At 42.7% G+C, this 26,939-nt stretch overlaps 1 protein-coding gene across 1 annotated transcript; it reads right to left on the reverse strand.

The window, feature by feature from the left end:
• Nucleotides 1–4,309: 4,309 nt before the first annotated feature.
• LOC149286322 (sulfotransferase 2B1-like) lies at nucleotides 4,310–7,134 on the reverse strand. Its single transcript, XM_089494231.1, has 6 exons — nucleotides 7,002–7,134; nucleotides 6,524–6,735; nucleotides 5,123–5,249; nucleotides 4,952–5,046; nucleotides 4,627–4,807; nucleotides 4,310–4,425 (listed from the first exon to the last, which is right to left on the reverse strand). Exons 1-6 carry the CDS (start codon nucleotides 7,132–7,134, stop codon nucleotides 4,310–4,312), a joined length of 864 nt encoding a protein of 287 aa, XP_089350357.1.
• Between the last annotated feature and the right edge of the window lie 19,805 nt (nucleotides 7,135–26,939).

Here is a 26,939-nt window from a genome sequence, read left to right on the forward strand (position 1 = left end):
TGCCCCTAAATTAACACTAAAGACCCCATTAAGCATAACTGCCCCTAAATTATCCCTAAACACCCCATTAAGCATAACTGCCCCCAAATTAACACTAAAGACCCCATCAACCATACCAATTTATTAGGTAATTTATCTGGAGTACATGCAATTAATTTAGGGGCAGTTATGGTTAATGGAGTATTTAGGGTTAATTTCTGGGGCCGTTATGGTTAATGGGGTCTTTAGGGTTAATTTCAGGGGCCGTTATGGTTAATGGGATCTTTACGGTTAATTTCAGGGGCAGTTATGGTTGATGGGGTATAAGGGTTAATTTTATGCTGATGACTGAGGGTTAATTTAATTAATTTAATAAAGTTAACTGTAGGTGCAGTTATAGGTAAAGGGGGGGCAAACTCAGGGGAATCTAAATCCTGGGGGCAGTGTGAACATTATTAATGTATTTATTTATAAAAGTATGGTATCAGTGATATTCTCTGAATGATTCGAATCTCTGTAAGATTCGGATCCTTGTAAGATCCGGATCCCTGTAAGATTCGAATCATTCGACTCTTCGGATCATTCGACTCTTCGGATCATTCGACTCTTCGGATCATTCGACTCTTCGGATCATTCGACTCTTCGGATCATTCGACTCTTCGGATCATTCGACTCTTCGGATCATTCGACTCTTTGAACGACTCTCTGACTCTAAGAGTCATCGTTCCTGTGTGAATTAATGAGCTGTAACCTGACCCCAGAGTCTGTGTCTGAGTGCTCTGCAGATGACTCACAGCTCTAGGATCAGGTTACAGCTGCATGATTCACAGACTGAACCGTTACAAACGAATCGTTCAGTCTAGTGAACCGACTCATCCGGATCACTAAAAAGAACCGGATCAAATGAACGATTCGTTCATGATCCGGACATCACTATCTGTTACATCAGGAGGGCTGTTTGAGGGATCTGCTTACAGGTAAGTGAGGGAACTTAACTTGAGCTTTTCTTTCACAAAGTTCTGAGGGTGGTATACTTGGTTTTTTAGAGCGGACAGTGGAGGTATTCCTCTTACAATAGCATTAAACACTGTACATTACTGGCTCCCTTGCAAGGGTTTGCTCCTTGGACCAAATGTTAAGAGCCGTTCCTTATCAAAAGGGTCATGAGCGTATGTGATATTACTGCGGTGGGTCACAGAAAAAACATTTAAAGAACACTTTAGCTAGCTTATCCTATCTTACCTGGTGTGTTTGCAGACTTCTGAGATTTATTTTCCTGAGGGGTGCTGTTGCCACTGATGAATATGATCTTGTGTTCAGAAGGTGAGATACATTTTATCAAACACTCACTGGATGCGTCTATCACTTGAAATAAATCCTTTACGTCATTCAGTAGACTTTTTAAGGATTTATAGCCATAGTTAGAAAGTTTAAATTGATATCCATGAATCTGATAGAAAAGTCCAGCAAATTCCCCAGTAGAAACACCTTCGGGCTTTTCTAGTACAACAACAAGGATTTCAGATTTCAAAACGTGATCCATGTCTCACCTGCATATGTGAAGAAAAAATTGATTTGAATTTAAACAATATATTTTTTGAACCGAAAGTGCTCATTAAACTTAAGGTATAGCGGCTGTAAATTAGTGACAAGTAAAATTGAAACTATTATTGAATAATTCACATCAAGATTGATTAACACAAAATTGAGCTTTTAAATGTTCATTTTATTTATAGAAGGTAAAGGGTTAATCAAAACATATATCACCTATTTGAAAGGTAACTGCCCCTCAAACTTGATAACTGATTGTGCTACCCTTGGCAGCAACAAATGCAATCCAACATTTGCGATAACTGGCCATGAGCCTTTTACATCACTGTGGAGGAATATACCATATTGGTCCGATTATAATCGGGGTTTAGCGCGGGGACATGCAATTCCGGGGCGTCGGTCAGGGTTTTTTTTATTTAGCCCTGCTGCGGGCAAGTAGCAGGGTTAGGATCCAGACAAGCCAGCACTTCTATAATGCAACGCCGGTGTGGAAGTACAGGCCAGCAGCAGCAGAAGTTGTCTGAGTGCACCGCACAGCTGCTCAACGGCTGCGAGAGAGGAGGATCCTCCGCTGCACCGCAGAGGTTGTCTATGCAACACCAGAGTGGAATATGGGGGGGGGGGCAGAGTGGCATACCCTATAACTAATAAATTAAGGGAGGGGGGGGCTTAAAATTGCTATTGGTTTTCTATATTTCTCTTTGTATATAACCTATGCTGACTAGCTGCATAATAGATACCAAAAATGTTAAAATACATGTATTCTGTTGATTAGGTAAAATACTGTTTTACCATTCCACTATTTTTTTTTTTTTTTAAATAATTTTTTCTTTAAAATAGCACCAACCTATAAGGGTGCAGCCTATAATCAGGTGCGGCCTATAATCAGGCAAATACAGTAGTTTTCACCCAATTGGCTAGCACATGACAGGTACACATGACCAATGTACCTTTAAACTGTGGAAAAAATATGCAGTCAATAAATAAAGAGGATCTTCATTTGTCCCACTATGTGGCTGAAACAAGTGATTAAAAAATATATATATTGTTTTCTTTTCATCTGTGCTTAAAAGTAGATGAACCCCAATTTACCATATACTTAAAGATAAAGGCTGATGGTGTCACACAATATCTCCATATTGTAGGTGCATAGCATGGACTGTCCTGGTTGTTGTAATGCAATGCAATGTTTGAAAACCATTCTACTTGATATCAGTCTGCCCAACTGGCAATAGGTAACAAGTTCAGGGACCATACTTAAAGCACATAAAATACAGCATTTCCATGTAAGAAAAGCCAAAATGGGTCTCGGTCTGTCTGATATATTCAAACTAACTACCCCTATAGAAAAAAACTAAACTTAAAAAAAAGAATAGGGACCCTTATTGGTTACAACTTACGTAACCTTTAACGTATAAAGCTAAAAACACCTATAACACGCGTGAAGTCATCTCCAACTAAAAACAGTCAGTTTAATAAAAACATAAAATATGTGCACTTGCTAAAGCGCCCACTATTCCCTATTTTTAAGTTCACTCCAAATGTAGCACTTTGTCGCTCAGTTATCCCAAGTTACCTGGATAAATATGTATCCAAATGAAAGCAAAACACCCAAAAATTAAGATTAACAGGATGTCCTTATTATGGAGCTAGTGTTACGTTTAGCATTCACTAACACAAATAAAAGTAATAAGCAGCTGTACAACATGTAACATGTTTGCAAATAGAATAATTCAAACAAAAACACAACTGTAAAAGAGTGAAATATAAACTTATACTTACCATGTGTCTCACATCACAGCCCATGGAAACAAAGACCTAATTCTGAAGTAGAACTTTAGACAGGCAGACTGCTGCCAGCTTCTCTTCAGGGCGTAGAATAAATCGCTGTTTGGAGTTTCGATTTGCTGAGCTGTCGTCATTTTCCCTTTCAGCCAATCAGAGACGTGCTGGTTTAGGGCACGCAGCTTCGTCATACAGCAGTGCGAGTTTCGGGAGTAAACGAAACCCCTCCGTTCGGAAACGGGTTTCTAAGCCAGGAAAAGGCGGGGTAACGGAACGCTACTCCCAGATAACAGTACGAGCTGCACGAAGCAGTGTCTGTCTATTTATGTTTGTTAGTGTCTCTCTGGATGTGTAAGCTTGCCTGGGTACGCTAGTGGCTGCTTGAGTATGCATTTGTGTCTGTGTGTCTGCCTGGGTATCTTTGTGTCTGCCTGGGTATGTTAGTGGGTGTCTGCCCGGGTATGTTAGAGGGTGTCTGGGCATGATAGCTTTTAATCGAATTAAGTTGAACCTCACTGAAAACTGAAAGACAGAACATATTTTATTTTTGTTATCTGATTTATTATTGTCCCATCAGATAAAAAATATATATTGCATGTTTTTATATTAGAGTTTGTGCATAGTGCATTCTGCTTTTCATTGCTAGTAGACTGCAATGTACTTTTGAAACAAAGAAATATCAGGTTATATTACTAAAATAGAGTCATATCCGCAAACATAATCTATAGTACTATTTTTCTAGTAAGCCTTGTTTGATTGCATGGTATTCAATTATATCAGTAATTACACAGTAATTGAGTTTGCATGAAATAGTGAAATAAAAGTGAATGTTTATATATATTTAATTTTTATAATACCAACTTTTAATATCACTGTAAATTCATTGTACATTGATCATGTTTGTATAAGCACGTAATGGCATGCCTCTATCTAGAAGAAAAGTTTCGACAAACTAAAACAGCTTAAAAAGTTTTTTTTTAAAGTATTATTTCAATCAGTTGTTATCCCAAGGAAATTTCACACAAAGGTCTTGCATTTTCTCTTTGTAGACTTGATCAAAATACTCGCTCTGAGCCACAGTGAAATGGTTCTTCCAATCTCCAGTGACTCCTGTAAAGATACAAAAGCAATCATATGGCATTGTAAATGGAGCCAAGGAGTATACAATTGTGCTTGTTTGTTTCCAAAAAGTGGTTAGAAGATTTTTAACCCCTTAAGGACAATGGGCGGTCCCTAAACCCATTGAAAACAATGCATTTTGAGCCCGTACATGTACCGGCTTTGTCATTAAGGGGTTACAGAAGCTCTCACCTTTTCTCAAGAATGGACTCTTTTCTTGATCCATGTATGTGCTAGATAACATAGTGAAATTAGCCATGTTGTTTTTCTTCATAGTATTGAATGTGACATTTTCGACAATGGAGTCGATAACCGCATCATCAAATGACTTTCCTAGGAATTTAGAGATCCTTATAACACTGCCCCTCAAATCCTATAGCAACAGGAAGCAGTCTGATTAGATTCAGTGCCAGTGTAATGTAATTAGCAATATTAGTTAGCCAGGGCTAGCACAGAGACCGGCAAAAAAAAAATGTATGTGTTCATTGAAGAAATGCATGTGTATTGTTTTATTTACCCTCTGAAGATCTTCATAGGTGTTAAAGAAGAAGTTATTTTTCCCCATCATCTCCATCCATCCCCTAACATGGTCAAACCATGAACCATATGGCACTGTAAAATAGAAAAAAAACCTGTAAATAAAGAAAATAAATACTATATTCAGCGCATTTTATTGAGGATTACTTACATTTGCCTGTTATGAACTGTTTTAAAAGGGCATCAAAACTTTCTGGATCCTCGTAGAAAACACTCATTTTTGCAAAATAATAAAGTGAGACTAGAACATCTTTCGGGTTCCTGGCTGTATAGATAACCTAAAATATATTCACAATATGAATAAAATATTTCAGTACATGATCTACTAATAATAGCGAACATTGTACACATGTTTTAAGATCTACAGGCTGCATGCTGATGGATTAACTAGTGATTTCTGCCCTGTGAGGGAGCACTGAAGCAGAAGTCTGTAGGAACTGACCTAGTGCTCCTACAACGGGAATCAAGAAGCCAGAAAAGGTGAGGAGGACAGGTAAGAAATGGTGAGAAAGAAAAGAGATAGTGTGAAAGAGGAGAGAGAGGATAGTGAGAAAGAATAGAGATAAGGCGAATGGGGGAAATAATGAGAAAGGCGAGAGATGGGGAGAAAGGGAAGAGATGACAATGTGATGAGGGGGGTAGTGAGATGGAAGAGATATAAGGAGAATGGGAGAGTTAATATGAGAGGCTAGATATGGGGAGAAATGGGAGAGGATGAAAAGGAGAGAGATAATGAAAAAAGGGGGCAAGTGTGTGTTAGGGCAAGTAAATGTGTGGCTGGAAGGGCAAGTGTAAGCCAGGATGTTTGTGTCTAAGGGCAAGCATGAATGTGTGTGTATGTATATTTGTGTGGATGGTGAGGCTTGTGTTGGAGTGTATTTCGACTATCCTTTCCACATTGCTATTTTTAGGCCTAAAGGTAATAGTCGGATTCATTCACTGACACCCACCTTACACACGCTCAGTTTAACACAGTACATTGACTCCCTAGCAAGAATTTATAGAAGAGATGGGCTCTTACACTAGGAGATTACCAAGGGACATTTGCATAAATATATGTGAACACTGGGTGAGCTCTTAAACTTGGAGATTACCAAGGGGCATTTGCATATATACAAGGAGTTCTTGAACAGAAGCAGAGGGGTAAAGGCAAGAGGGGAAGTGGATACTGAGATACTGGGATTCTGGAGAACAACAATGCAAACTTGCATAAGAGAGAGTCACAAAAGCCATTGCCAATGCTCTGGTGTTACTTGCCAATGTGCACAGGAAGGATAAATTAAAAAAATGTTTTTGCCTTCAAGTTTATCCTGTTGCATTGAATCTTCCTTAATGATGGCTTACCAAATTGTATACCTGCGCTGAACATTCTCCACCCTTTTATGTCTACGCTCTGCACACCTTCCGAGCCTTTAATGCTTTGAAGGTCTGAATGGCCAGCAGTTTAAGGTTACGTATAATTTAAACTAGGACTTTCTTTATATTTCTGAAGGGCATTTAGATGGTGTTAAAACATTTTTAATCTTTTGAGCTGTAGCAGTGGTTTTCTTACCTTAGCTTTTGAACCAAGGAATGATTTGCAAAAAAGGTGTTTTGCCAAATGGCTGGTGATAAGCCGTGGCTGGCTCTGGTTTTCCTGCAATTTTTCAGCCACATCTGGGGATTCTAACCAGGGTATCCTGTCCCAGTTGGGAACAGTATTGCACCATGTTGGGTCTCCATTGGTATGTATGATGCTTAAAATTTCTGTGACCCAGGTAGTACCTAGAAATCCATTTTGTATAATTAGTATATGATTATACATACATTTAAAATAATGTAAATGTGTGAAAGACTGTCATCCTTCATTAATATATCTTTCAAACCTACTAACTGAACACTCAAGATACTTTAAAATGGCCACTGAAATGCCTTTGACAGTAATTTCGATAAAATATTAACTGCACTGCCTGTCTTGGTAAAAGTAGACAGAACCAGAGGAATATATCATGATTTCCACATGTAAAATTGTAATAATCAAGTTTAGTTACCTGATTTAGGATAAGTAACATTGAATATATCGTCATCCCGAATCTGGAATTCATTTTCCAGAAAGTTGAGGTCCTTCAGGGTAGTGGAGAGTTGTGGGAAAAGTGTTCCTTTGTACTTGATGTATTCAGACATCTCAACGAAAAAAGATTAAAAAGAAAAAATATACATCTATATATCAAAAAAACATTCTGTTATCTTAAAATAACTATGTAATAATATAGTTAGGTGTTATATATATATATATATATATATATATAGGATTGTGCTCTCTTGCAGCAACTCAGCAGCCATATTTGTGGTTTGTAAGCTCTAAGAGTTCTCTCTGTGCCATTAATTAGAGTGATAAACATACCTGGGAACTTGTGGGCTCCGGCTACCTGGATACAAAAACAAAAACTGTCTGCACTTCTCGCCCTAATAAAGTTGGCAACAAATATATAAACATAATATAAATCAGAGGTTTTGGTTATATGAATTGGCCAAAGCATAATTAAGCTCACCTGCCACGTCAAGGCACACACTCAATAGGGTGAGACCCTACCCTCACCTCCTACATAGTGGGCACACAAAGCAGTTTATACTGCTACCAAAACCTTATTAATGTGTTGGGGGAGGTTTTCATGTTTAAAATTGGTAACGCTCCAGCTTGTTCCGTGTAATGTCCAGAAAACCAAATAAACCTATGCATGTGAGGAATTTCTGTAATCTGAAGATGTGGCTGAACACGTTTGGTTGGATTTTTCTGCCATAACATACCTTGTGCAAAATACCCTAAGCAACAGAGAGAGCAGAAAATTATTTATATGGCCAACCTTGGCAGTGATTGGTGGCCAAGGAGCTGCATAAAAATTGCCCAAATGCGCATGATGAGATATTAATGGTTCTTTACAGGAATATATACTTTTGTGGGTATTCTTTGTTCAAAATTAAAGTTGCAATCTCATCATACCAAATGTAAAAATCCAACGGTTTTTAAGCCATAATGTACAACATATGCCTTATAACTGCTGAAAAAGTATAGGAATTCTATATAAATGAGGTATTTTTGAAGTCAAGACACCTGAATTGATACATTTTGAGGGTATTTTCTATCAGTTTAACTAATTTTGGAGGCTTCAGAAGGTAAAATATATGAAACATTTTTTTTTCTCTTTTTATATAGTTTTTGGTAAATTTCTTCTTTTTTTCTAATCATGTAACAATGGTATTAAAATAAAGCTCTGTCTCTTCCTTCACATGAAAGGAGAATAAGGGCTTGATTCTACAATATCATAGTATACAGTTGAAGAATGCAATTAAGGCAGATTTTGGTAAAAAAAGCTAATTCTCACATATAGCCACAAGATGGCAGCAGTACATATAGAGCAAGGGTGTCCAACTTGCGGCCCTCCAGCTGCAGGACTACATATCCCATAATGGTCTTTCAGCTAAGGGGCTGGCAGAAAAGTATGGGAGATGTAGTCCTGCAGCAGCTGGAGGGCCGCTTAATACAATACATTCATTCAAGGGGTATGACAAGACAAGAATTGACAGACTAAGACAAACCGATACATTAGGTGGAGAGGGCCCTGCTTGCAAGCTTACAATCTTGAGGGAATGGGGTGACAAACATAAGGCATAGAGAAAGGGTGAGAGGTAGTGTGGTGGTTGTATCGATGACAAGGAAGTTCTAGCAGCTAAGATGGTATGCTTCTCTGAAGAAGTGGGTTTTTAGATGTTTCTTAAATGTCGTGAGGGAGGGTGAATGCTGAAGGTTCCTTGGGAGTAGATTCCAGAGATATGGGGCAGCCCGAGTGAAATCTTGTAGACGGGAAAAGGAAGAGGTGATGAGTGAGGAGGAGAGCCTTAGCCCATGGGAAGAACGTAGGGATCGAGTAGGAGAGTATTTGCTAATGATGTCAGAAATGTACGGAGGAGCAGTATTATGGATAGCCTTATATGTCAGTACCAGGATCTTAAATTTAATTCTAAAGGTAATTGGGAGCCAGTGGAGGGTTTCCCAGAGGGGGGAAGCAGAAGAGGAGCGACATGCAAGGAAGATGAGCCTAGCGGCGGCATTTAGGATAGACTGTAGAGGAGAGAGTCGAGACAGTGGAGTGCAAACCAGAAGAGTGTTGCAGTAGTCAAGACGGGAAATGATAAGTGAATGAACCAGAGTTTTTGTGGATTCTTGGATGAGGAATGTGCGGATACGAGAGATGTTTTTTAGGTGCAAGCAGCAGGATCTGGCGAGGGACTGAATGTGAGGGATGAAGGAGAGGTTTGAGTCAAGGATGACCCCAAGGCATCAGGCCTGGTTACTAGGAGAGATAGTCTTGTTGTTAATGGTGATAGAGAATTCAGGTAGTGGAGTGGAGATGGAGGGAGGGAAGATAATGAGTTCAGTTTTAGAAAGATTAAGTTTCAGGTAGCGTTGTGACATCCATGAAGAAATAGCAGACAAGCAATTGGTAATACGGGACATGAGAGATGGAGAGAGATCAGGAGAAGACAGGTAGATTTGGGTATCATCTGCATATAGATGATACTGGAGGCCAAATGAGTTGATTAGTTTGCCAAGAGAGGAAGTATAAAGAGAGAACAGCAGAGGGCCAAGGAACCTTGGGGACACCAACCGAAAGTGGAAGGGGCGATGATGTCTTGCCAGAGAAGTTGACAGAGAAGGAACGGTTAGACAGATAACAAAAGTTTGCAACATCTGCCATGCTACAGAGACAACTCTGTGTCAGAATTTTAGGAAATCTTTTAAAGCTCTCTCCCTTAGTCATTCTGTTCTCCACCACCTAGTCACTATTAGTTGAACAAATAGTGAAAATTGTGTTTACTGGTGTTTGAATTGTTCGGAAGCCGTCACTTTTTGTCTGCTGACATGATGGCGTACCCAACACATTGCATGTGTTGTGATGTCACAAGAGGTTATATGGCATATATCCTCAGGCTTTAGACATATATGACATGGGAACAAGGTTATCCCAGGGTAGAACTACTTTTTTAACACTCATTTCCTTGCAGCCATTCCAGTCTATCTGAATGGGAGTGCCAAATGTGTCCTGGAAATCCTGCTCGAGCCAGTGGTAGAGCTGGTTGGAGGTCATTGCCTTGTGCCATTAATCAGGTAAATAATAGTTGGCTAGCTCAGAGAGGTAAAAGCAACAAATTACCCTAATCCCCTCTGAATGATCCTTTATTCTTCCTACTGGTTGTGCTAGCCCAGCACAACATTTTTGGGTTTCATAGCAGTCCCCTACTTCCATCTTCTCACTTATCTCAGGATCCCATAAAGCATAAACTGAAGGCAGGAGATTTGAAGGAGACAAGCCGGGTCAGAACCAAAGGACAATATCATGGCCGAATTAGAATCCAGAAACCAGGTCAGAACAAGCCAGGTCAACAGTGACAGAAATTGAGCCAAAGAAGCGTTGTCAAAGGGCAAGCTGGGTCACAACTGGGTTAATCAGCATCAAGCAGGAGCAATAACATGGACTACACCAACCAAGGTACTGAAAGAATGAAAGTCCTGAGATAATATAGGCAGCCTGGAGTGAAAACGAGGTAACTGGGGTCATCATAAGTCATCTATGCATGTCATATATGTGCGTCATTCATGCAGACGCAAGTAGTAGGGATCACTTCCCTGGTGCATCTGAAAGGCTGCAGGGTAGCGGGTTTGGAGCTGGCGCACTCTACCTCAGCGGGCAGAGGAGGTTTCTGGAGCAGGTCCCGCTGCAGTTATCATCGGAGGGGGGCCGGACTGGCGTGGGATGGGTATGCCAGTAAGTCCTTTTGCTCATCTGATGATCTTCACCTGTCCTCTGCTCTGATTTCTAGCTCTCAACCACACATACAAAGTTTTTTTATATTTACTCCTGTACATATGCCCAGTATTTGATATTAAATATTTTTTTTCTTACATTGGACTTTACCATAAAGATATGTTGATGCTACAAACATTAAAGCTAAAATGGCATACTTAGGTGGAGTAAGGCTCAACGGGGTCCACAGCTGCTTTCCCTCGTTAAATTAGGACGCCAATCTAAAAGAAGAAAAATGGCAAGGTTTTGTGGTATAAATTTGTAACATTACGAATTGCATAGTCAAAGTGTGTGTGTGTAAAGAAACCATACAGAGTACAACCAAAACATCATGTATACTATTAAGTTGTACAGAAGTAATGAGGTTTTGATTGATACATCATACTTAAATTATAATGTAATAACTTTAGAAATACCCCTACAATCTCAGATGCCATAGTTTTCAACAAATGTTGCAAGAAAATCTGAGATATAGGCGGTTATTTGGAACAGCTTAAATTCTCACCCATTGTAGAAGTGCATTAAAATAGAGATTTTTCATTTCAAATAACTACGGTATTTGTACCTTTAGCAGACCTGAATGGTACTGGCTACCGAGAAGATTTTTCCCATTTTCCACAATACCCTTTCTTTGCAAAAAGTTGCTTCATTTTAGAAATGGTTAAAAAAAAATGTCTCCAGCTCCTGGTTTCCCAATGGTCATAACCTTTTCCCTTGCATGTACTGTGACGTAAGGGCCAGCCATGTGATTGTATGTCACAGTACTCATGTTAAAGATTTGTAACGTGTTTTATAAAATATATATATATATATATATATATATATATTAGACTTGGGCACCAGGGGGCTCTTCGTGTTCGTCTTCGTGCTCGTCTTCGGGGGGGAAAAAACCTTCGTATTCCGCGAATATTCGCCCGTTCCTGTCTTCTCTTCGGGCGAATATTCGCGGACATTCTTCGTGCTCGTTTAATCTTCGTTTCCTTCCCGGTTGCCTTGCAGGGGTTAATACGGGGTTAACAACACATCGGAGCAGCAGCAGCTGCCGTGAAGGAACGTGTGTGCAACTCTATTGGTCGTTTCGGCAGGGGGCTGGTCTGGCATCAACTAGTGAATTGCAGAACGCACTTCATTCGTTGATGGCAGGCCAGCCCCCTGCCGAAACGACCAATAGAGTTGCACACACGTACTGAGGTGTACTGTACACAAAATGACCTAGAGACAAATGCTCCAAGGAACTTGGCCTCCGTTTATCATACACAATCACACATCCATAGATGTTTAATAAAAGAATAGGGATTATTTTACATTTTTAAATTGATTTTGGACCACTTGTAATACATGCCTAACATTTGCTACCTATTTACAATGGCATACTTTGCAACAACCCAACTTTTACTGGACAGGACTGGAAAAAAGCAGGACTGTCCACCAAAATCTTGGGTGTGTTGGCAGGTATGCGGATGGAAAAATGTTGGACAAGAACTAAAAAATAGCTTAGGGTTAATGTACGGTTATGTTTAAGATTAGTAGCAGTGCACTGCTTTGGTTAAAGATGTATTATGTCTAAATAATAATTTAATTTTAATGGGTTTTAAAAAAAAATTAGGGGTTTATTTAAATGTATTTTAAGATTATTAGATTTATTATTTAGTACTTTATTATATTTATTTAATGTTTATACTAGTGCTACCTACCGAGCTATAACTACCAACGTGTATTTGCATACCTAGTTTAGCTAAATTAGATGGGACAGGACTGGAAAAAAGCAGGACTGTCCCTGAAAAAGTTGGGTCTGTTGGCAGGTATGTGGATGGAAAAATGTTATAGTATGAAGTGTGAGTTATAGCGTTAATGCTAGTGAGTGTAGAAATGAAGGCCAGGACAAATAACAAGAGGAAAGGTCCTTGTGATTTTTGCATTGTACGTGTATGTGTTATGTGTGTTATGTGTGTTGTCACTTGTCACTGTGTTATGTGTGTTATGTGTTATGTCACTGTTATTTGTGTTATTGTGTGTGTTATGTTTGGTTGGTTGTGTATCAGAAGGAAAATAATGAAATGGAAAAGGAAATGGGAAAGGCGAATGAGTGGGCAATTGGCGACCCACTCACCTGTTTCACCCCAGAGCAAAGCATCCAAACACTGTCAGTCCTAGACGTTTGGCAGCGGACTTCCAGAGCTCAGACACAAGGCCCTAGCGTAAGCTGGCCACTCCGGCGGAGGTAGCAGGCGTTGCCACACCGCAAACAGACGCAGCCAGGGGGGAGAAACTGCCCTTACCATTAGGGACATTTGAGGCATGACACTAGCCAGGAAGTGAACTGGCATCGAAGAGACGCTGGCACCACCACCACCAGCAGCAGCAGCAGCAGAATTGGGAAAGGCGAATGAGTGGGCAATTGGCGACCCACTCACCTGTTTCACCCCAGGGCAAAGCACCCAAACACTGTCAGTCCTAGACGTTTGGCAGCGGACTTCCAGAGCTCAGACACAAGGCCCTAGCGTAAGCTGGCCACTCCGGCGGAGGTAGCAGGCGTTGCCACACCGCAAACAGACGCAGCCAGAGGGGAGAAACTGCCCTTACCACTAGGGACATTTTGGGCATGACTCTAGCCAGGAAGCGAACTGGCAGAGAAGAGATGCTGGCACCACCACCACCAGCAGCAGCATTGAAAAATGGGAAAGGCGAATGAGTGGGCAATTGGCGACCCACTCACCTGTTTCACCCCAGGGCAAAGCACCCAAACACTGTCAGTCCTAGACGTTTGGCAGCGGACTTCCAGAGCTCAGACACAAGGCCCTAGCGTAAGCTGGCCACTCCGGCGGAGGTAGCAGGCGTTGCCACACCGCAAACAGACGCAGCCAGAGGGGAGAAACTGCCCTTACCATTAGGGACATTTGAGGCATGACACTAGCCAGGAAGCGAACTGGCATCGAAGAGACGCTGGCACCACCACCAGCAGCAGCAGCAGCAGCAGAATTGGGAAAGGCGAATGAGTGGGCAATTGGCGACCCACTCACCTGTTTCACCCCAGGGCAAAGCACCCAAACACTGTCAGTCCTAGACGTTTGGCAGCGGACTTCCAGAGCTCAGACACAAGGCCCTAGCGTAAGCTGGCCACTACGGCGGAGGTAGCAGGCGTTGCCACACCGCAAACAGACGCAGCCAGAGGGGAGAAACTGCCCTTACCACTAGGGACATTTTGGGCATGACTCTAGCCAGGAAGCGAACTGGCAGAGAAGAGATGCTGGCACCACCACCACCAGCAGCAGCATTGAAAAATGGGAAAGGCGAATGAGTGGGCAATTGGCGACCCACTCACCTGTTTCACCCCAGGGCAAAGCACCCAAACACTGTCAGTCCTAGACGTTTGGCAGCGGACTTCCAGAGCTCAGACACAAGGCCCTAGCGTAAGCTGGCCACTCCGGCGGAGGTAGCAGGCGTTGCCACACCGCAAACAGACGCAGCCAGGGGGGAGAAACTGCCCTTACCATTAGGGACATTTAAGGCATGACACTAGCCAGGAAGCGAACTGGCAGAGAAGAGACGCTGGCACCACCACCAGCAGCAGCAGCAGAATTGGGTAAGGCGAATGAGTGGGCAATTGGCGACCCGCTCACCTGTTCCACCCCAGAGCAAAGCATCCAAACACTGTCAGTCCTAGACGTTTGGCAGCAGACTTCCAGAGCTCAGACACTAGGCCCTAGCGTAAGCTGGCTACATTGGCGGAGGTAGCAGGCGTTGCCACACCGCAGCAAGTGCAACCAGGGGGGGAGAAACTACCCTCTCCATTAGGGACATTTAAGGCATGACACTAGCCAGGAAGCGAACTGGCAGAGAAGAGACGCTGGCACCACCACCAGCAGCAGCAGCAGCAGCAGCATTGGAAAAGGCGAATGAGTGGGCAATTGACGACCCGCTCACCTGTTTCACCCCAGGGCAAAGCATCCAAAGACTGTCAGTCCTTGGCGTTTGGGAGCAGACTTCCAGAACTCAGACACTAGGCCCTAGCGTAAATTGGCTACACCGGCGGAGGTAGCAGGCATTGCCACACCGCAGCAAGTGCAACCAGGGGGAGAAACTACCCTCTCCATTAGGGACATTTGAGGCATGATTTCAGCCAGGAAGCGAACTGGCAAAAGATGCTGGCACCACCACCAGCAGCACCGTTGGAAAAGGAAAAAGGTGAATGAGTGGGCAATTGACGACCCGCTCACCTGTTTCACCCCAGGGCAAAGCATGAAAGTCTGTCAGTCCATGGCGTTTGGGAGCGGACTTCCAGAACTCAGACACTAGGCCCTAGCGTAAATTGGCTACACCGGCGGAGGTAGCAGGCGTTGCCACACCGCAAACAGACGCAGCCAGAGGGGAGAAACTGCCCTTACCATTAGGGACATTTGAGGCATGACACTAGCCAGGAAGCGAACTGGCATCGAAGAGACGCTGGCACCACCACCAGCAGCAGCAGCAGAATTGGGAAAGGCAAATGAGTGGGCAATTGGCGACCCACTCACCTGTTTCACCCCAGGGCAAAGCACCCAAACACTGTCAGTCCTAGACGTTTGGCAGCGGACTTCCAGAGCTCAGACACAAGGCCCTAGCGTAAGCTGGCCACTCCGGCGGAGGTAGCAGGCGTTGCCACACCGCAAACAGACGCAGCCAGAGGGGAGAAACTGCCCTTACCACTAGGGACATTTTGGGCATGACTCTAGCCAGGAAGCGAACTGGCAGAGAAGAGATGCTGGCACCACCACCACCAGCAGCAGCATTGAAAAATGGGAAAGGCGAATGAGTGGGCAATTGGCGACCCACTCACCTGTTTCACCCCAGGGCAAAGCACCCAAACACTGTCAGTCCTAGACGTTTGGCAGCGGACTTCCAGAGCTCAGACACAAGGCCCTAGCGTAAGCTGGCCACTCCGGCGGAGGTAGCAGGCGTTGCCACACCGCAAACAGACGCAGCCAGGGGGGAGAAACTGCCCTTACCATTAGGGACATTTAAGGCATGACACTAGCCAGGAAGCGAACTGGCAGAGAAGAGACGCTGGCACCACCACCAGCAGCAGCAGCAGAATTGGGTAAGGCGAATGAGTGGGCAATTGGCGACCCGCTCACCTGTTCCACCCCAGAGCAAAGCATCCAAACACTGTCAGTCCTAGACGTTTGGCAGCAGACTTCCAGAGCTCAGACACTAGGCCCTAGCGTAAGCTGGCTACATTGGCGGAGGTAGCAGGCGTTGCCACACCGCAGCAAGTGCAACCAGGGGGGGAGAAACTACCCTCTCCATTAGGGACATTTAAGGCATGACACTAGCCAGGAAGCGAACTGGCAGAGAAGAGACGCTGGCACCACCACCAGCAGCAGCAGCAGCATTGGAAAAGGCGAATGAGTGGGCAATTGACGACCCGCTCACCTGTTTCACCCCAGGGCAAAGCATCCAAAGACTGTCAGTCCTTGGCGTTTGGGAGCAGACTTCCAGAACTCAGACACTAGGCCCTAGCGTAAATTGGCTACACCGGCGGAGGTAGCAGGCATTGCCACACCGCAGCAAGTGCAACCAGGGGGAGAAACTACCCTCTCCATTAGGGACATTTGAGGCATGATTTCAGCCAGGAAGCGAACTGGCAAAAGATGCTGGCACCACCACCAGCAGCACCGTTGGAAAAGGAAAAAGGTGAATGAGTGGGCAATTGACGACCCGCTCACCTGTTTCACCCCAGGGCAAAGCATGAAAGTCTGTCAGTCCATGGCGTTTGGGAGCGGACTTCCAGAACTCAGACACTAGGCCCTAGCGTAAATTGGCTACACCGGCGGAGGTAGCAGACGTTGCCACACCGCAAACACGTGCAACCAGGGGGAGAAACTACCTTAAACATTACAGATAAAAAAAATTAACTTTCCAAGCTAAGAGCTGGGTAACCCAACTTGGGCAGATTGAATTTAAGGAAGGCAATCTGCTCCATCAGATGAGGTGCCATGCGTGAGCGCTGTGGACTCAGTATGTTTCCAGTCATAGAAAACACGCGCTCACTTTGAACAGTGGTTGGCGGACATGATAGTAGCTGCTGCGCAACCCATGAGAGTGCAGGCCACACACTCTTCTTTTCATCCCAGTAGCTAAGAGGATCAACATTAGGCGCAGAAGGAACTTCACAGAGGTAAAGTTTGACCATTTCAGCAGCACTACTCTCCTTTCTGCTGCTAGCTCTGTCAGATGGTCCAACTATACTCCCAAGTGCCTCTTCCCAAAACGCAGCTGCTCCACTCAGCTGTGTTGTGCTGCTTGTGGCACTGCTGCTGATGCTGCTGCTAGGAGTAGCAGACCACATCATCTCTTCCTCCTCCTGCACCTCTCCCTCCTCGGACAGCATTCCCATTTTACGCTGCCAGTCACGCACCTTGTTGACCAATTGCTCCCGGTAGCTACTGAGAACATTAAATTTCAAAGCTAGCTTTCCCTTAATTCTTGGATCGCAAAGGCACGCTAGCATCATTTCGGGACTCTCTTCCATTCGTTTGCGAAGGTGTACTTTTAGCAGATCCTTCAGCTTCCTGACTATGGCTGCTATGTCAGGATGTAGAGTGCCACCTTGAACAGCCTCACGGTTTCCAAGGAACACATCCATCTTGCTGCCTAGATGGGAGAACACTGGGATTACCTGGGCCAGACTGGCAGTGTTTGAGCTTAAATTTTCTGTGGCATCCCTGAATGGTTTAAGGACTGCCACTAGCTGGGCGATCACTGTCCAATCCTCCCTATTCAATGGAGAGGTAATCCCAATATTGTGCTCTGAGGCAAGATTATGGATTGCCCTCTGCTGCTCCAAAATCCTCTCGAGCATGTCTAACGTGGAGTTCCACCGTGTACTGACATCCTGACGTAGGCAGTGTACGGGAAGACCTGACCTCTCTTGCTCTTCCCTCAAAAGTTGGCTAGCCTTAACACTATGGTGAAAGTGCCCAGCGATCTTTCTGCAGCGGGACAGAACTACTGCTGCCACATTAGTTCCTTCTGACATTGCTGCCTTCACTACAAGATGGATGATGTGGGCTGCACAGCGCACACCAACAATATGACCATCTCGCAGCGCTTTCACCATATTGGCACCTCCGTCAGTTACCACAAAACCAACTTCAACATTGGTGCCCGCCTCTGCTCCCACCCAAAGGCTAAACATTTTCCTCATCGCATGCAGAATGTTTTGGGAAGTGTGCTTTTCATCCATCACTTCTGCATGGAGAAGGAAAGATCGGTAGCCTGCTGCAGCAGCTTCCTTAGACACACCGGGCTGCCACCAGTGTGCTGTCAAAGAAAGAAAGGCATGCTGGCCGCTAGGTGCACTCCACAAATCTGTAGTGAAATGAACAGACTGACCAGCAGCCTTGGAAAGCTCCTCTTTCACTGCTGCAACACAGGACCGATACAATGAGGGGACAATGTTCCTGCTGAAAGTGGAACGTGATGGAACTGTATATTGTGGAGCCACAGCCGCCATCAATTGTTTGAAAGGCTCCCCTTCGATCATAGAGAAGGATGCCCCTCCAACAGCAATGAACTGACCAATCAGTCGCGTTACTTTATTGGCCTGCTGTTTGGGCATTGACCTTTTGGATTGGAATGCCACAAATTGTTCCAGGGTGGGCTGGACATGCAGTGCTCCAACCTGCCTTGGTCTCTGGCTGCCAGCACTAGTTGCTGCTGCTGCTGCTGCTGCTGCCGCTGCTATTGGCTCAGAAGAAGAAGCTGTTGGGGTTTTTCCACGGCCACCAGCTATGCTGCCTGCACTAAGTTTTCCCTCTGCATCTTTCCCCAATAGCACAGCGTTGTGTTGAGTGCTGAGGTGATGCTTCATGCTAGCACTGGTAAAATGGCCAGACACTTTCCCTCTGCTTATTAGCTTCCCACAATGTTTGCACTTTCCATAGCGCCCTTCTTCAACATTTTCAAAGTGCTCCCAAATTGGGGCGCGCATAGCCTTGGAGTGTGCCTTGGGTGCTGCTCCTACTGCTCGGGGTGGATGAACAGAGGCAGAACTAGTGGTGGTGGGACTGGTGGTAACAGTACTGGCCATAGTGGGACTGCTAATTGCTTTAGATTTGCTAGGTTTTGCTGCTGCTGCTGGTGGTGGTGGTGGTGATGATCGTAGCGGAGAAGGTGGAGGCTCAGGGGAAAATTGTGCACTAGTCATTTGGACACTGCTCCCTGAGGAATCTGATTCCTGACCACTCATCTCCTCTACTTCCTCTGGCTCATAGTCTAGCTCTTCATTAGCCAGATCGAATGGAATTCCTGCTAGGCTGGAGCTAAGACTGATATCGTCGTGAGACTCGTGACTAGTAGTAGTGCGAGCAGGAAGAATAGACTCTGCACTTGGCCTCTCAGTCTCAGGCTCCTCTGCTACCTCGCTAGGTGGAGTTCCACTATGTGTAGCCCTCTCTCTAACTGTCTTTACAAAAATTTTGTAAGGACTTGGTGGCTTGCTAGAGGTACTAGGAGGACATGGCGTGGCGGTACCAGTGGGAACAGTAGGCGCAGCACTAGTGGTAGAGGCGGTAGAGGTGGGGGTGGTGGTGGTGGTGGTGGTTTTCCCTACAAAGGAATGAGATCACTTTGGTTTGGGACCCCTCTGAGTCTTGCTGCTAATTTGGCTCTGCTTGGTACCTTGCATGCTGCTGGTGGATGGGGAAGATGCTGCTTGGGGCAAAAGGCACTTCTTTTTAGTCACTGGGCTGGTACTACTTGTGCTACCCTTTAACTTTGAACGTGCTTCTGGTGCTTTAGGCTTTCCGTAAAAAACCATAGAGCTTGTGGGCCTAGCCGCACTACTACTGCCTGCTTTTGGTGCCTTTCCTTTACTTGATGATCCTTCAAGCAATGCTTCCCCAAATGATAAGCGAGAGCTTGGCCTACTTGGCCGACTAGACTGACGCAAAGGCTGCATCTTAGAACTGGTGGTGGTGCTGGTGGTGGCGGTGGTAGATGGAGCTTGTCCCTCCTTAGTCCCAAAAGGAGGATCCATTTCAAATTTTGTGTTGTGTGTGTAGTGTAGTGTAGTGTTTAAAAAACTATAAAAAAAATAAAAAAAAATAAAAATAAAAAAAAAGGAAAAACGAATTAAAGACAAAAAATTAGAGGAAGTTCTCTTCAGTGCTACTGCTTAAAAAGTAAAACTATGCACTACTGCACTGTGCTGTGTGCAATCTGCCAAAGTGCTAAAGTTATTTAAATTATTAACTCAAGATTAACTATTTAATAACTAGCAGTATTTTATTTTTAATTTAAATTTACACGGGCCTAAGAGCTTAGCCTACTACTATGCTAGCCTAAAGCTATATTTCCTTACTATAAGTCTACCTCTAGGCAGACGCTCTCAAACCCACTAAGCTAAAGTGAGGTTAAATCAGATTCAGTATATGATTTATTAATTAATATTAAGTTATATAATATTAATAGATTAGAAATAATTTACTTATATATTATGTATTATAGATAGAAGAATATAGATTATGAATTAGAATTTAGAATTAGAATTACTTATATTATAGATTATGAATTAGAATTTATATTGTTATATATTATTTATAATATATTATAGATTAAGATTAAAGAAGATTAGAATTATTTTAGTACTACAGCTAGTAGCTTGAAGCTTTGCTTAGTACAGCTCGTCACAGTCAATTTTTCTTGAAAAGAATTAGAAATAAAATAAAATGTCACAGCAAAACAGTTAGCTTCACTGCTGGCTGCACTCACTAGCCCAACAAGTTCACTTCACTGATGGACTGAGGTGAGCAAAACACTAAGGGTACTTTTAATAAAATTGAAATAAAATGTAAAATAAATGAGAAAATCTTTGCAAAACAGTTAACGTCAATGCTTGCTGATCAAAAAAAAACACAGCACTTATGCGGCTGCACTCACTAGCCCAACAAGTTCACTTCACTGATGGACTGAGGTGAGCAAAACAAATGAAATAAAATGAAAGATTAATTAAGAAAAATTGACTTGGTCTCTTGCTGTTGCTAAAACAAAGCACAAACTATAGAGCTGCAGCACCAGTACTAATAAGATTAGCTGAACTATACGCTAGTAGTAATTATTTAATATTATTACTTTTATTTATAGCTAATTTAATTAACTATTAAGACAAGAAAGAATTATAGAATTATTGATATTACTGATTTTAGATTAGACACTAGTAGATGTCTTGAATGTCTACAGTACACTCTACACTAGTATACTATTACTAACTATAACTGACAAATATATATATATAATTTTATAATGAATTCAATTATTAATTATATTAATTAATATTACTGATTTTAAATTAGACACTAGTAGATGAATGTCTACAGTACACTCTACACTAGTATACTATAGAATATATATATATATATATATATATGACTGACAAATATATATATATATATAATAATGAACTATTAAATTATAGATTCTATTAAATTATTATTTATAAATTCTATTTAATTTATTTAAGCAGGACAGGCAATAGGCACTAGTGCCAGCCCAGGGCAAGGGCACCCCAGTGCACTGTCAACTCAACAGCGCTTACACTACAGTTGATGACAAATTAAATAAAAAAAATTAATCAAATTATTATTATTAATTATATTAAGTAGCACTGAAGTGAGGATGAAGTACACTGTGAGAAATGGCAGGCTAAGGCTTACCAGTCTCACACAGAACAGAACAATCTCTCTCTGTAACGCTCGGATGCAGCACAGCAGTGTTGCCAAAGCAGTCACAGCGAAAAATGAATAGATCTCTCAGGCAAGCTCTGGTCTTATAAAGGCGCCTTCAGAATTCAAAAAACAGCAGCACAGGCATTGGACGAGACCCTTAGCGTGACGTCACAAGAGTGAGCTGATTGGACAGACGAGATCAGCTCACTCCTGTTTGAAATTTTGGTGGCTGCGCGGCAAAAACGAAGACGATCACGAAGAATCTTCGATTCTTCGTGGTTGTGAGTCTTCGTCTTCTCCTACGTTTTGCCGGCACTGTATTCTCTTCGGCGTGTCTTCGGAACGAACAAAAAAACGGCCTCTTCGTGCTCGTTTTCATGTTCACCCGAAGACGAATGCGCAAGTCTAATATATATATATATATATATATATATATATATATATATATATATATAGAGTTTAGAAAGTTTGTTAAGATAAAGCCCTGAATGCTCTAAACATAGTACATATCACAAAAAAATGTTTAAATACTCCTTTACTGTTTTATAAATTTAATATTAAGATATAGACACATTTTGCTCTACTAATAAATATGTCAAGAGTATTCCTTTAAGGAGACCTAATTCAGTCATTCATAGGAATCGTTTGTGTAGTATATGTTGGTGGTGTGGGTTATATTTAATGTTTCTTTTTGTTTATTGGTTCATTGTTATATTTAGTAATCAGCCAATTGTCAGGGTCCACTTTTTCGCTGTCTGAACCATGGCTTTTTTATACATGTGGTATATCAATCTGCTACCACTAGTGGCCACCCTCCGCCCTCTAGAGCACTCAGAACTCAATTACCAGGATCGGATGTACCTTATTACTTGAGTTGAGCCCTAATCATTACATCCAGCTCCCTGCCAAAAGACTTATTACCGGTATTTCTTTATCCTGCCACACCTCCGGTTTCTTGCTAACAGACTGTATAACCCTTATTTGCTTGTCCTGTCATAATACAATACATTGCATTACCTAGATTTCTGCTTGTGGTGTCTTTGTTTGCATAATCATGCATCGTGGGTTACAGACCGAACCCCAAGTATCCCCTGCACATGGGCTCCTACCCGACCTGATCACCCGAGTCCTGACACCAATGTTATTTTTTTTCTAAATTGAATAGGAGAATCTAAATAGCCATTCATTTTCATATGTTTTTCTCAAGTGATAAGAGGAAGCAATTCTCAGGAATAACAAGAACAGTTAGAAAAAGGTTTGAAAAATGTGCAAAAATGGGACTGGTTACGTGAAAAGGGGTATTAAGAGGCAAAGCAACTACAGAGATATTTAGCACACATACATTCAAACATGTATAGTGTTATAGTTGGCATACATAAAGATCTGGATAAGTGGGAATAAGATAATTTCCGTGGAAATGAAAACAAATGGGAAGACAAACATGGAGAAACATAGAATGGAGGGATAGCTTCTTAAAAAAAGTACTTGGTGACAAAGAGAAAAGAACTGGAGGAAGAGCAGGATACTTAACAACAGTAAGATATAAGGAATATGTTTTTAGTAAAACATGCTTTAGGAAAACTTATACACACTTTTACTGTATACATTTTATGATGATATAAAATCATATAATGAAACAACATGATAGGTGTCATAGTTCATATAAAATAAGAAGCCATTAACAAAACATTCTATAATTGCAGCACAAACAATGTAGTGGTTACTAGTTCTAGGCAATCTCTTTTCTATAGCCTTACAGAATTCACATTCACAAAATGCTTCCGTAAATACTCTATGAGCTGACAAGCAGCACTGCTATACCTGAAAGTTGATGAATAACTTGTGGTTTTATGAGTTACAAAATGATTTACATTTCTTTAGCACGTACCAGTTTTATAGATGTCCTTAAATGCCTTTATGTGATCTTTGCTTCCAACTCCCTGCCTGGATCTTGCTTGAATGCCCAGGGAAAGGGAAGTACAGTGGTTTTGTTGTATTGCATGTTAAGCCACCGCGTAGTAAACAAGAATCTCGGTTAACATTTCAAGCTTTCATTAACTTTTGTGTTTTCCCAAGCTTCCAAAATAGCAGACTGCAAGCATGTGTGGAAAATAATATTTTCTGCCTCGCCCAACCAGTGGTTACATACACATATTTTAAAGCTTTTGACCTAGTGTACAAAAGAGCCAGAATTTTTTTTTAAGCAAATCAATAAGTTGTGGTGACATGCAATAGTCACTTTATTAGGTACACCTGTTAAATTACTTGTTAACACAAATAGCTAACATGGCAGCAACTCAATGCATTTAGGGATGTAGACGTGGTCAAGACAACTTGCTGAAGTTCATACCGAGCATCAGAATGGTGAAGAGATGGGGATTTAAGGGACTTTGAACGTAGCATGGTTGTTGGTGCCAGACGAGCTCGTCTGAGTATTTCAGAAAGTGCTGATCTACTGGGATTTTCACGCACAACCATCTATAGGGTTTACAGAGAATGCCTGTATGAAAATGCCTTGTTGATGTAAGAAGTCAGAGGAGAATGGGCAAACTGATTCTAGATGACAGAAAGGCAACAGTAACTCAAATAACCACTAGGTATGCAGAATACCATCTCTGAACGGCGTCATTCAGATGGCAGAGTCAGACTTTGGTGTTAACAACATGAAAGCATGGATCCATCCTGCCTCGCATCAATGGTTCAGGACTGGTGATGGTGGTGAAATGGTCAGTTGGTGTATATTAACCCATGTGAGATTTTATTGTGAGAAAAGTTAAGATTATTAATAATGTTTGGTTATATACACTAAAACAGATATGTACAGTTTACAATGACAATAAATATATATGTATAATAAACACACTTCCAGGGAACAATTGTATTAACTTTGTCTTCTCCGGATGTACAATGGCTTTAGTGAAGCAGCTTGATGCGTTTTCAGCCCCTACACTCCTTCCCTGTTGGAGGAAAAATATTACAATTCACCCGAGAGGATATGGGGAAATTGTAATCCGCATGTAAGCTGTGAGGGTTCTTTCCACACGGTAACTGTCTGTATACATGAAAAGAAAGGTAATATGGGAGTAGGAGAGCCTTAGCCAACGGGAAGAGCATAACGATCGAGTAAGAAAGTATTTGGTTATGAGGGCAGAAACGTAAGATGGTGCAGCATCACAAATGACCTTTTATGTTAGCATGACAATTTTGTTACTCAAAACGGTTCTCATATCCGCCCTTTCCTCACCAAAGAAAATGTTTTTCCTGCGTATAGTGGCAGTACGTATGGGTTGTTCTTTCCCCTTAGGACAAGCTTCTGAAAGACCAATCAAAAAGTAAACTCCTCCCCTCTTACCCATAAAAACAAGCAAACCGGAAGAGTCCTCAGTTCTTTCTTGTCCCTCATAGGGTGAACAGCTTCGTGGATTCTTCTGATGGTGCGGCACACGGGTTGTTGCCGGGGGGGGGGGGGGGTGAGTGTTTGGCTGCGGTTTAAACTTCCCGGGTGGAAGTTCCGTGCTGCGCGCCTCATAACTGGTTTATAGAGGCAGCGTTCACTCTATCCTTTTTGGTTACGGAGGAGAAGCATGTGCAGCTGTGTGGAACGCACGCCCGGGTGGCTATTCGTTCCACTGTGATCCTGTAGCGCGATTTGAGCATGCGCAGGTCGGATCGTTTTTATGGCACCAATTCTGATGATTTGGCAGCCTATTTAAAGCTGTGCAAACCTGACTGACCACAAGAGTGTGTGTCAGGTCAGGTTCCCGTGTCACCAAGCCCCCACACGGTTGTCTTGCATTGGATTTAAAAAGTGGTTGCAGTTTAAACTTCCCGGGTGGAAGTTCCGTGCTGCGCGCCTCGTAACTGGCTTACAGAGGCAGCGTTCACTCTATCCTTTTTGGTTACGGAGGAGAAGCATGTGCAGCTGTGTGGAACGCACGCCCGGGTGGCTATTCGTTCCACTGTGATCCTGTAGCGCGATATGATCATGCGCGGGACGGTTTATTTTTATGATGCTTTGGCAGCCTATTTTAAGCTGTGCAAACCTGACTGACCACAAGAGTCCACACGGTGGTCTTGCATTGGTTTTATTTTGGGTTTTATCTAAATGCTAAATAGCTGCTTCTAAAGCTTGATATCTAGCCCGTGCAGAGTGTAATATGCCGCTCCTGGACGGCTACAGAAAAAAGACTTGCCAACAGTGTGCTGCGGACATCTTGGCAAAAGAAAAGCAAAAAGACATGCAGTCATTCTTCTGCTGGTTCCAAGATAATTTATCCCAGACCTTTCAGCATTTAAAGATGCGGCTAAAGATGCGGCTAAATCTCCTGCACATGAGTCACCTGCAAAAGGCATTAAAGGCGGCATCGTTTGACCGTTCTTCGGGGGAATGCTCTCGCTCATCTTATGATTCAGAGGGCGGATTTGGCTTTCCACTTTAAGAAATTGACAAGTTTATTAAAGAAGTTAACTGCGTTCTTCAACCGTTTTTTTTCAACCGAGAGCAACTAAGAAGGGTCTCCCCTATTCCTCCCATATTAGTGGAATTAATGCAGAGGGAGTGAAATAACCCCGGCAATCAAGCTTTTATTTCTAAGCGTTTTAAGCAATTCAAGTTTCAAGAAGATATTAAATGGCAAGAGCTTCCAAAGGTAGAGGTGCAAGTTGCACAGCTATCTAAGTAAACCGTGCTTCCTATAGGTGAGATAGCGGGACTCAGAGACGCTATGGATGAGAGAGCCGAAACAGCCGTTAGGAGAATGTTTCAGGCAGCTGCGTTTTAGAGTAAAGCAGCTTCAGCGGGAGCAGCTGTTATCAAGCCCTGTTGATATAGAAAATGGAAGATTACTTTCTGGCCAGACGGGCAGTATGGTTAAGATCTTGGAAGGAGGATACAGCTTCTAAAGCAGACTTATGCGACCTGCTGTTTGAACAAGGAAGACTTTTTTGGTTCGTCTTTGGAAGGCAAGAGAGCAGGGGTCGCCTGCAACACTTTCAGAAAGCATGGTTTTAGTCTACAGAAAACACACGAATAACGGAGTGGTCTAGACAAATAGTTTTTGTAGGCTACAAGATCAGGGTTTTTCACTCTTCCTCGCGACCACTTCCTGTGTTCCTCTTATCTTACAAAAAGTAAGAACAAAATTTTGTCGGCAGCAGTGTTTAAGTTGTTAGTGAAAGAGGTCATCGAACAAGTGCCCTCGGAACATCAATGGAGAGGAGTGTATTCTCTAATTTTTTTCGATTTAAAGACCATCTGTCATCGTTGTATCGCTTATCAACATTTCAGAATGGAAGCCATTATATCCGTTTCCCACATCATCCGAGAAGAAGATTTCATGGTCACTATAGACCTAAAAGATGCGTATCTACACGTCCCTATGGCAGTAAGTTCCAGGAAGTTCCTGAGATTTGCTATAAG

The sequence above is a fragment of the Sceloporus occidentalis genome, unplaced genomic scaffold (genome assembly GCF_023333645.1).
Source record: "Sceloporus occidentalis isolate IW3139 unplaced genomic scaffold, rSceOcc1.0.p SCAF_70, whole genome shotgun sequence".
NCBI lineage: Eukaryota > Metazoa > Chordata > Lepidosauria > Squamata > Phrynosomatidae > Sceloporus > Sceloporus occidentalis.